Source organism: Megalops cyprinoides, chromosome 11 (genome assembly GCF_013368585.1).
Source record: "Megalops cyprinoides isolate fMegCyp1 chromosome 11, fMegCyp1.pri, whole genome shotgun sequence".
Classification (NCBI taxonomy): domain Eukaryota; kingdom Metazoa; phylum Chordata; class Actinopteri; order Elopiformes; family Megalopidae; genus Megalops; species Megalops cyprinoides.
Window position 1 is genome coordinate 31,917,545 of NC_050593.1, and position 10,317 is coordinate 31,927,861.

Here is a 10,317-nt window from a genome sequence, read left to right on the forward strand (position 1 = left end):
GGGTGACAGAGAGGTGGAGGAGGGGACCAGTGCTTCCCCATTTTATACAGCTACACCAATATCACGGTCTCCAACACCATCATCTACCACGGTTTTTCTAAATGAGGACATTGTGATTAGCATACAGTTTAGCCATGCACACTTTTTATTTGAAAAACCACCTGCTTTCAACGATTTATCTCAACTTTTTATTAAATAGCAAAGTATTGAATTTGCTCATCCACCGTATTCAATGAAAGCAGGGTTTGGTCTGTGTCTCCTATCTCCAACAGCACTGTTTGATCTCTTTTATTTGCTCATAATTTTCTCTCTCCTTTTTTCATGTACATAATTCAGTTTTCATAACTGACAGTATTGTTTGGGCCAGTTTTCTCATTTTCACCTTAATTTTCTTCTCTTTGTCTGTATCTGTCTCTCTCTGTGTCTGTGTTGATTGTGAGCGATTAACCCTTCTCTTCCTGTGTTAGGGTGAAGCCGGAGCGGCTGAAGATATAGATGCATGACTGCTGTAGACACAGTCCTTTCACACATGCTAAAAAGGGGGATCTGTGTGTACATAGAAATGACTGGCATTCTCAGGCACTAAGCGGCACGTCTTGTATTGAATCCCAGATTGTTTTGACTACTCAAACGAAGCAGAGTTGAGCGTCAGCGTCACCCCCAGCCGCCACGCCCCGCGGGACCCGCCGCCCAGCACCGAGCGAAGAGGGAGGGGCCGGTGCGGCATGACCCTGGCCGCGCCCGAGGGTAGGCAGGAGAGGAGGCAGAGAACAGGGAGGGCGGGAGGAGGAGGTGGAGGAGGAGGTGCCCCCTCGCCTCGCTCCACCAGAGTGTACTAACCCGTCTAGTCCCTTACGAAAAAGTACAGTGCAACCCCCCCCCCCCCATTTCCCCCCTCCATTCCCGCAACCATCCCTGGCTCCCTGTGGCCATAGCATTGGGCAGGTGGTGTCACGGTGTTGGATCCTGGGCTTTTGGGTGGCGAGGGGGGGGGGGGGGGGGGAGGGGCGCCTGCATGGTCCTGCATTTCTCCATTATAACGCCCATCTGGTCCGAGCGCATGCCTGTGTCATCTGCTGAAAGCTCCGCCCATGCCGCTCACTGAGCATGCTCACTCTGCCTAGAACACACATCGGGAAACCAGGCCAGAACGGAGCGGCCTTTCACGATTCTTCAAGCTGTTTTACTTGCATTTCCTCTGTTTTTACCTTCTCACTCGGAACATTCTTCTGGGCTCGAAACTGCTGGACGTAATGTTGGAAATTTTGCTGATAGATATTCTCTTTATATAAGATGGACAGATCTGATCATCTGTTTTTTCTTTTTGATAAACACCGGTCCATATTTTTATCCAAGGATTGTTGGTTAACCAGAGGTGATGTAGTAGGTGGACAGATGGTCATGGTTTCTGTGTGACCGTGCTCTGTCCCTCCACTGAACCCTGTGCCCGTGAGAGGGGAAGGTGAGTGTGTAGAACGGGAGGACCAACAGACAGCAGCCTGTTCCTTTCCTCTTCCTGCCGTGTGCAGAATACACAGAGTAATATGAGCTGTTCTGTTTCATCATTGCCCCCTAGTGGCGCTAGTGAGCGGTGCACTGTCAGGCTTGCAGACACAGAGCAGACGTGACCATCCGTGCACTGCCCGCTGGGACCTGCGTCCGCGCGTGTGTGCACATGCACACATACGTGCAGTACATACCCCAGTTCCCCCAGAGGTGGAACCCAAAATAGATTCAGACTCCAGACGGTAAAGCAAGTCTGCACCCAAATCCCCTGTGCCCTCCTCCTGCACTCTCTGCTGCACACAGACGCTGTTCATCTGCGTCGTCCCCGTCCGCAGCTGAGCCTGGATGCGCGTGCCGGTTATTCCTGCATGAAGGAGCAGGCTCGGCGAGTGTGGATGAGCTGCTCCACAGCTCCCTCTCCTGGCCGTTTCTAAGCGTGCGCGCACCAGTGCATCCGGGAATAACGGCAGAAGCCCCCAGAACAGCTGCAAAGGACAGGAACGCTGCGTGATGCGGTGGCTCTGAAGGCACGGCTTCGTTGTCTCTCTCGGTGTGCCCGTGTTTCGTCCCTGGTGGCGTCCCGGGAGTGACCTGCGGGCGCCGGCTCGTTCCCCTGCTCGGCCGTGACAGATTGGCTCGGTCCCCAAACAGCCCGCGGATTCCGGCGTCCTCCCGGACGCCCAGACTCTGGCGTTAATCTCGGTCGGTTCATTCCCACTTCCTTCCGTGCGCCTCACAAGGACCATGGAAAATAATAATTAGTTATATAATTAGAAATGTGTTTATTTAGCATCCGCTCTTGTCTTGAGAGACTTTACAGAGCCTCTGTGGCAAGATGCAAATAATGCATGCCTTAAGGAAGTAGGTTCAAAATAGCAAGTGGCACATTGATAATAATGACTAAGTATTAAGTATTAAGCTGAAAAATTGCTGTAAATGTTATATACATAGACCGAAAGCTGTTGTATGGATGTGCAAACAATAGTGCTCACAGGGATCGTAAGCATTGTAATAGTACAGGCCTCGGGAGCAGGTGTGTTTTGCGGGCTGTAGGTTATATTCCGCCTGAGGCATGTTGTCTTTGCTATTTTTACATGCAAATATCAAAGAAGAATGCAAAGCCATTTGAAAAATAATGCATTTAAAATGCTCTTTGAAGATGAGTGCACAGTTGATTTTGTGTGACCGCCGCTCCTACAGCTCCAAATGAAAGTTGGGAGGTATGTCAGAAAGTTACCTGCAGTGCAGCTGGTGGCACCAGTTGTACATTCTGGTGACAGGCTGCAGTTGAGCCGAGGGTCTCACCGCTGAGTTTCTCGCACTGTTTGTGCCTGCGATAAATCAAGAAAATCTATTGTTCTCTCTCTGTTGCCCAAGGCAGGTTTTGCTTGCTGTAACGAAAAAAGATTTTTTTTTTTCCCTGCGTCTTCATATCCAGCAAATTAGGATGTTTTGACAGATAGTCCAGGGAATTCACATTTTGGCCCTGGAATTGAAATATCAGCGGTATAGTTGGGTACAGTCAGTTCTTATTAATCTGCTGAAGCAGGTTCTTCTTAATTAGTGCTCAGTTGCTGCCCGAGCAAGGAGTATATGCCTCTCACCTGTGTGTCTAGTCATGGCTGCCTGAGTTTGAGTCCGTAGCTTTCACATTACAGGGTGTGGAGAAGAGAGAACATGTAGTCCCTGTTTCCATACAGGAAGTAACTCATGTCAGGCGCATGCCCTGAGAAATACAGAAGTAGTCCAGGCGCTCGACTCGTAGGGGGGTTGCAACAGGTCAGTGAGCTGAAACACAGAAATTGGCCATTTCCAAAGTTGAAGGAACTAGGATATTTCGGTAAAAGTTAGGCCCACCGTTGTCTGTAAGTCCCTGAGTCTCTGTCTCCTGAATATCGGCGTATAAATATTACCCTATTAGATATTTGAGTAGAAGAGGCCAGTAACTTTAGATAGTAGAGTAGCACTGTCCTCGTAATTGAGTGGGCTGGCTGTTAGATGCAAACTTTAGCAGCTTCTGCCTTTGCTCCGTTTAGTTGCTTTCCTTGCTCCTGTGTTAAATATATGACTTTGAGTCGACTTTTTTTTCCTCAAGTGCCATTTTGTATATCAAGTGCCAAAGCAAGAACTTTACAAAAGTTACCCTACTCGTCAGCTGTGTCATGTGACCCGGGATCCCCCAATGAGAGCCTCCGCAGCAGTTTCCCCCTCCTCCTCTTTTTTTTTTTTTAGTAACCCTTCTCTCCCTGGTATCAGGGCCAGGCCACACCCATCACTTAGAGTGAGCAGACTGGCGGGGTCGAGCAGGAGCGCATGTGTCTTGGTGTTTTCCTGTTACGTGCATGCCTTCCTCTCTTTCCTCTCATGCTGTCCTTTTCTTCCTCTTCTCTCCCTCCTTCCTGCGGTCCTCATCTCAGCCGGTGAGCGGCCGCAGTCCGGCGACCCGGTTTTGCTTGCTCGCTGCTGCATGATGGAGCCGAATGAGCCAGACTCTCTCCATTCATCGTTTTTTTTTTTTGGACATGCAGAGCATTGCGCGTGTTTTTCCTGTAACCTGTTCTGTGGTTCTTCTCCCTTTCAGTGTACTAAAACGGAGTGTTTCAAACAGTTGCCTGTTTTCATGAGTTTGTGTTCTGTGAATATGAATGTATGTATATATGTTTATATGTGTTTGTAGGTCTGTGCATGTGTATTCTGACAAGCCCATGGTTTCTCTCTTTATATTGTAGGTGTCTCCATGATACCATTGGGAAAATGTTAATGTTGTTTTCTTTGGTTTACCATTATTTACCATTCAACAAACTGGAGGAGGTCAGGGTGGTGAGAGGAAGGACACTGGTTATGACAATGCTTTGTTATTCAGATCAGTTCTCTTTACAGATGCAGAGGATTTATCTCAGTGGTTTTTCCAGGATCATGCACTCAGTTAGACAGAAGTTCCATGGCAAGTTCTCAAGGATAGGGTGGCAGTTGCACTAGAGGGATTCAATATTGAGATCAAAGAGCAGAGCCAAGGCATTACTAAGCAATCAAACCTGCTGGAGTTAGTGAGCCAGCACTCACAGAAATCCATCAGCTAGACATTTACCGGAGTAAGTAAGCATGTACTCACAGAGGTCTGTCAGTTAGACATTTACTGGAGTAAGTAAGCATCTGTTTACTGAGGGTCACTAAGCATGCTTTGATTGCCTGTGCCCTCATACCCATTTCTCTGTATCACATCAATTGTCATTTAGTGAAATGGCATTTGTTACCCGAACAGCAACTGTTGCACAAGGTCTTATGACTGTAGAGATCATTACCACTCCTGGAACTGACAGAACTCCCATTTGGACACTATAAAGGGGGTAACGTGTTTCTGTGTAAAGTCTCCATTATGCTATGGAGTGGAAACATTGACTTACATTATTCTCATTTAGCAAACGCTCTTATCCAGACTGACTTACATTTCTACCCATTTATACACCTGGATATTTACTGAGGCCATTCCTGGTTAACTACCTTGCCCAAAGGTACAGCAGCAGTGCCCCGGGGAGAATTCCACCATCAGCCTTTTGGTTACGAGTCCTGCTCCTTACCACTAAACTACACTGCTACACTGAATACAGGAAAGACACAGTGGCCCGATCTAAATCAAGATTAACCCTGTGCAGGAAACAGAATGCCAGGGTGTAGCGGATGGTGGAGGTGTGTCGTGTGTCATGAGAAATAAAACAGACCTTTGACCAGCAGAGAAGAGGGTTGATATCTGTAAGGGCCCCAGTCGCTCACTGTTGGGCTTCCAGACCACTGATAGAATGCTCCCTTAGTGTTCAGCTCCTTCATTCCATTCTGACTGAGCTGGGGTCGAATCCATGGCCAAAGGCTTCATGGTCAGGACTGCACAGCATACTGCACGGTCACTACAGTGTCTCCTGTAGAAGTAATCATAGGCGTAGGGTGTGTTAGAGTTTTTTTTTTTTTTAATTAGTATTTTCCTAGTATAATTTTGATCAGACTGGCATGAGGAAACTTTTTTTTGTGTGTTTCTCAGCACGGATGACAATTAATTTTCTTTCTACTAATTTAATTAATAAGCTTGATTAGAGAGAGATTTGTCCAGAATGTGGATTAGTGAAGATAATTAGAATGAGTGACCTGGCGGAGCCTGAATGATTTCAGTTGTAGGTATTAACGAAGAGAGATTTTCCAAACTGTCACACTGAGCTGATTTGTCTTTAACCACTTTTTGTGATTTGTTTGCAAATCAGTACTGAAGTACTGAAGGGGAAATCGTACCTGAACACGAGAACATGCAGCATACTTCTTAAATTAAAACTTTTGCTTATTGCCAGGGTGCTGTATATTTAATTACAACTTTGTTGTCCAGTGAAAATGAGAGCTTTAGCTAAAGCATTAGTAGTAGTGTAACAATATGGGTGAGGACAGTAGAAATGAATTGTAATCTGCACTGAGAGATACACCGTGTCTGCTCATCAGGAAGTAAATAGCTTTCAGGTTCGGGGCTTGCTGATATGTTATCTGTTACCTGATATCTAACCACTCCTGAACTTCCTGTTTCAAGGTTAGCCATTAATTTTGTTCCTGCTAACCTTTTTTCGTTTGCCCTGACCTTCCCTAGACAAAGACGTTTGCGTTTGATCATTTACCTTTCTCACCAGTTTCTCCCTGTCGCTCTCTGTCTCTGCCTGTCTCACTCTCTTTCTCTCCATCCCTGTGTCTGTGACTTACTGTGTTTCCCTCCCTCTGTCTCTCTCTCTCTCTCTCTCTGTCTTTCCCTCGCTCTCTCTCTGCAGATGCTGACGGTATGAGCGTAGGTGACGAGTCCTTCAACCTGAACGACCCGGACGAGGGCTTCTCCTCCGGAGCCTCCAACAGCAGCCAGCCCAGCGGAACCAAGCTGGGTGTGGTGGGCGGAGCCGGCCATAAGGGCAGCGGCGTGAAGAAGGGCGTGGTGGGCCGGTTCTCGCGGGACCGGGAGAGGGAGAGGGAGAGAGAGAGGGAGCGGGAGAGGGAGAGGGAGGCGGCGATGGCGGGGAAGCACAGGGACCTGTTGGCCGACCCCCAGGCGGCGCTCCGCAGACACCACCAGCGGCAGCAGTCCCCGCCCCCCACCATCACGCTGGACGCCATCGAGCTGAGCCCCATGAAGAAGCGGCTCAGCTTCCCCGCCGGCCAGACGCTCGTCAGAACTTCCAGCACCTCCTCCAGCAAGTCCTTCGACTGCATGAACGTGAGCCTGAACGGTGGCGGGGCCGGAGCGGGGGCGGGGTCACAGGATGTCCCCGCCCCGGGCAGCCTCAGCGTGGGCGGCGCACATCGCTTCTCCACCATCAGCCTGCAGGAGGAGCGTCTCGCCCGGCCTGATGACGCCCGGGACCTGCTCTCGCCCGGGACGCCCCTCACCAAGCAGTCCCGCTCGCCCAGCTTCAACATGCAGATCATATCGCAGGTGTAGCGGGGAGGGGGCCGGGGTGGCTCTCCTCAGACACGCCCCCCCATGGTCTCCGCCTCCCCGGTCTCCGCCCTGCTCCTCCCCTCCTTCAGGTGTCGCCCTGCAGAATGTGGAGCTGGAGGAGGCTCCACCCCCTCCAGTACCTTGGTCATGTGGCTTGAGGGTAGTACAAACCACCTTCTCTCACAGACAAAGGAGGTCAGTACCATCGAGACAATCGTGCATTACCAGGCCAGAGACAGATGGGAAGAGCGGACTTCTATACAGTAAATTAGTGAGTACAGGACTGTAAAAAGGCGGTTGTGATTGGCATTTGTGTTCGACGGTGTGAGTTACTGCAGGACAAGAGTCTGCCACAAGACTCTCACTGGCCAGACCACAGGACGCTGGTCCCTCCCAGCAAACAGCATTCCATGTCCTCTTTTTTCAGGGGGGACAGAGAAACCCACAAGAATCATGAAACAAAATCGCAACAAATAAGGTGGGGTGTAAGAAAAACGAGTTATGTTTATCCGTTGTGAGAAAAATTATTGTTGTGGGTCTGATGTAATTAATCTTGAGATTCAAATAGTCTATGTTTTGTATTGAATCAGCAATAAGACTACCATCGTTTGTGGGGGAAAGAGTTGGATCATTGTAGTTTGTCATGCATTCTTGTTTATCCTTGGGTGATGTGCAATCAAGATTCTGATTATTGCTTTTATTTTAAGTAAATATTTATATGGGTATCCTCTAGCAATCTGTCTACTTAAAGAATGACATCCCAAAGACACTGCTGTTGTCCTTGAATTGTTACAATGATTTTAATCGAATCTCAGTCAAAGAGACACTGGTGTTTACTTCTTTTTCATTGTAAACTTGGATTTATTTTTCGTAATTTATAGTTTTGGAACATGAATTTTACTTATTTGAGATTCTTTTTATTAAATTAAAGTTGTGACTGAAATCCGAAAACAAAACCAAGAGAGAAATTCCTGAACTGGAACTTTTGCCTGCTTGAAGATTTAAAATCTACCAGCTCTGCTGGACTGACGATTTGATCTCTGAAACAGTGGCCAAGCATGCTGAAGATTCCGAATACTTTACTGTGTGCAGCTGTGAAGACTGAAGATGGGAGGACTCCATAACAGGAAAAAAGATAAAAATCACAGAGAGTGGAAACCATGGTAAAGTCTCGATACCCTACTAGTGAAGACCATGAAAATTGGAAGAGGGGGCAAGACTAAGAGTTTTGCCTGTCAATACAATCATGTGAGATGGTCAGGAGCCAAAATATGATTTTTTTTTTTTTTTTTCCTTGAAAATTGAAACAATGATGTATATTCCAATGCAGGTGATAAAGCCGTAAAATGCTGGCCTATAATCAAAAGTCCTCTCTTGTGCATAATACTGTGGCTGTCGACAGATTTATGATCCAGTTTCGTTGTCTGTTGCTGACTGAGTATCTGTTAATAAGCTTGGTGGCTGTTAACTCGTGGTGGCAGCTTTGGGCTTCAAGAATCCCGGAATGTGTGGAGCTACGGTATGCATCACTGACGCATGTGAACCAATCAGAAGACTTTCTGCAGATAAGCTCCTCAAATCAGAGCATTGCTGGTAAAACGCAATGGCTACATCCACTCCGGAGCTCATGAAGCCTGACTGTCTTGTCATTGGCTGCCACTGAAACGGGGTCTGTCTGAAAGGCAAGTGGCCAGTGCTCTCTACACTGAAGTCCACCAACATTCATTCTACCTCATTCTTTATTCGCCCGACAGTCAAACACAGGAATTTTAGTGCTTACTGCGGGGAGGTGTGCTTCATCCTGTTAACCCCACATAGTTTCTCATGACTCCATACGAGAGAGAAAAGGCTGGGCTTTCAGATAGCCACACAAGAGTTCTGATCTGCTAGGCAGCACTTCTGAAACGCTCATGCTGTGTAGTTGTAGCTGAAGAAGTCAATAGCTTGTTTCTGGGGGAGAAAAAAAAACTCAGCTTGTATGACAGGAAGTGTGAAGTAGCACAAGCTTAGTCTGTGCTCATCAGATAATTGGGCTGGTTATGTTGGAACACTGTTCACTTCTGTGCTGTTCTGCTGTGGGATGCTGTTTCTCGTGGCCCAGAGCCTTGTTATGACTGAGAATCCTTGAAAGATTCTTTGTTTTGTTTTGTTTTTTCTTCCCAATTCTTTTTTTTTTTTTTTTTACTGGCTGACCACGGCATGCAGGAAAAACAAGAGAAGCTGGTCTCATTGATTTGAGACAGTCACGTCACTTTTCGCGGAGGTACAGTAGTAGGTCCGCCTCAGTCACCAAAACTGGCTTTGCACAGTCACTCCTACGCTTTGCTGTGTTTGAAAGTGCAATTTCGCGTTTGCATGGAGGATAACGCACCTCTCTCTGTTGTTGCCTCTGTCAGTGTAGATGCACTGCGTTTGTACAGAGAGCTAATGAAGCTTGCTTTTTTTTTTATATATATTTGTGCTGTCATCCTGTTGTTATTTTGCTCTGTGCTGCCCCCTTTTGGAACTGCTCAGCACTGAACCCAGTAGGTAGACAAGTGTGAGGTGTGTCCTGTGAGTACTTCTGCCAAATGTGCCCTTGTTCTCTGGAGTGAAGCTGAAGCTCTTCTGTGAGGGATGAGTTGGCATTTTCTTTTTCTGGTTCATATTTGCTTTGCTCAGTGCCACATAGGCACACTGGGTCCAAATATAGCTATAGCATCCATTCAGCGTAATTAGCTGTGTAAACACCTCTTACGCAATGCTACGGGCGTTGTTAATGAACAGTTTCAGGCGACTGTAAGCGATATGGTATCAAGCGGATTTACACTATGAAAAATATGAAATGGGAAATGGGGTTATTTGGCCATGTGGTTGTAGGGAAAGTATGAGTCCTTTTTATTCGTCTGTGTTAGACGGAATGAACCAGGTAGGCCTCACCTGCTGACTCCGAAGCTCTGTGACTCACGGCTCCCACTCATACTCATTGGGCATTCCTCCATCAGCAGGGGAGCTCTGTGGTCGGCATTAACAGCGCCTGCATCTGTCCAACACCACTCCCTTCAGAGTGTCTGACTTCACACGCATTCTGGTTATGCTTCCGGCTTCGTTGTGCATGTGCACGCAAGAGCATGTGTGTACATGTGTTTTCAAAATTAAATACCGTGTTGAGTCAGAATGGAAAGGGAGTGCAAATGTCAGTAACGCATCGACAGATGTTGGCACTGTGGAGTATCCACAGGAAAGCTGTAAACACTGAACCGGGGTAGAAAGCATTACATTTTCAGTTGACACAGGTCGCGGAGTCCTATAATGAAGACCAGTATAGTCTGGGGTCCTGTATACCTGGACGGTGTGGAACAGGTGCTGTTGTG

General features: G+C 47.5%; 1 protein-coding gene across 5 annotated transcripts in view; it reads left to right on the forward strand.

Moving 5' to 3' along the window:
• LOC118785476 (protein FAM126B-like) overlaps positions 1 to 10,317 on the forward strand; it is a 50,288-nt gene extending 39,971 nt beyond the window's left edge. For 4 of the 5 annotated variants that reach the window (XM_036540148.1, XM_036540151.1, XM_036540149.1 and 1 more), the window contains 2 exons: positions 613 to 747; positions 6,303 to 10,317. In XM_036540148.1, the coding sequence (XP_036396041.1) occupies positions 613 to 747; positions 6,303 to 6,964 (797 nt within the window). In that variant the 3' untranslated portion in view covers positions 6,965 to 10,317. The remainder of the gene's footprint in view (positions 1 to 612; positions 748 to 6,302) is intronic. The other variant, XM_036540152.1, reaches the window with a different exon arrangement.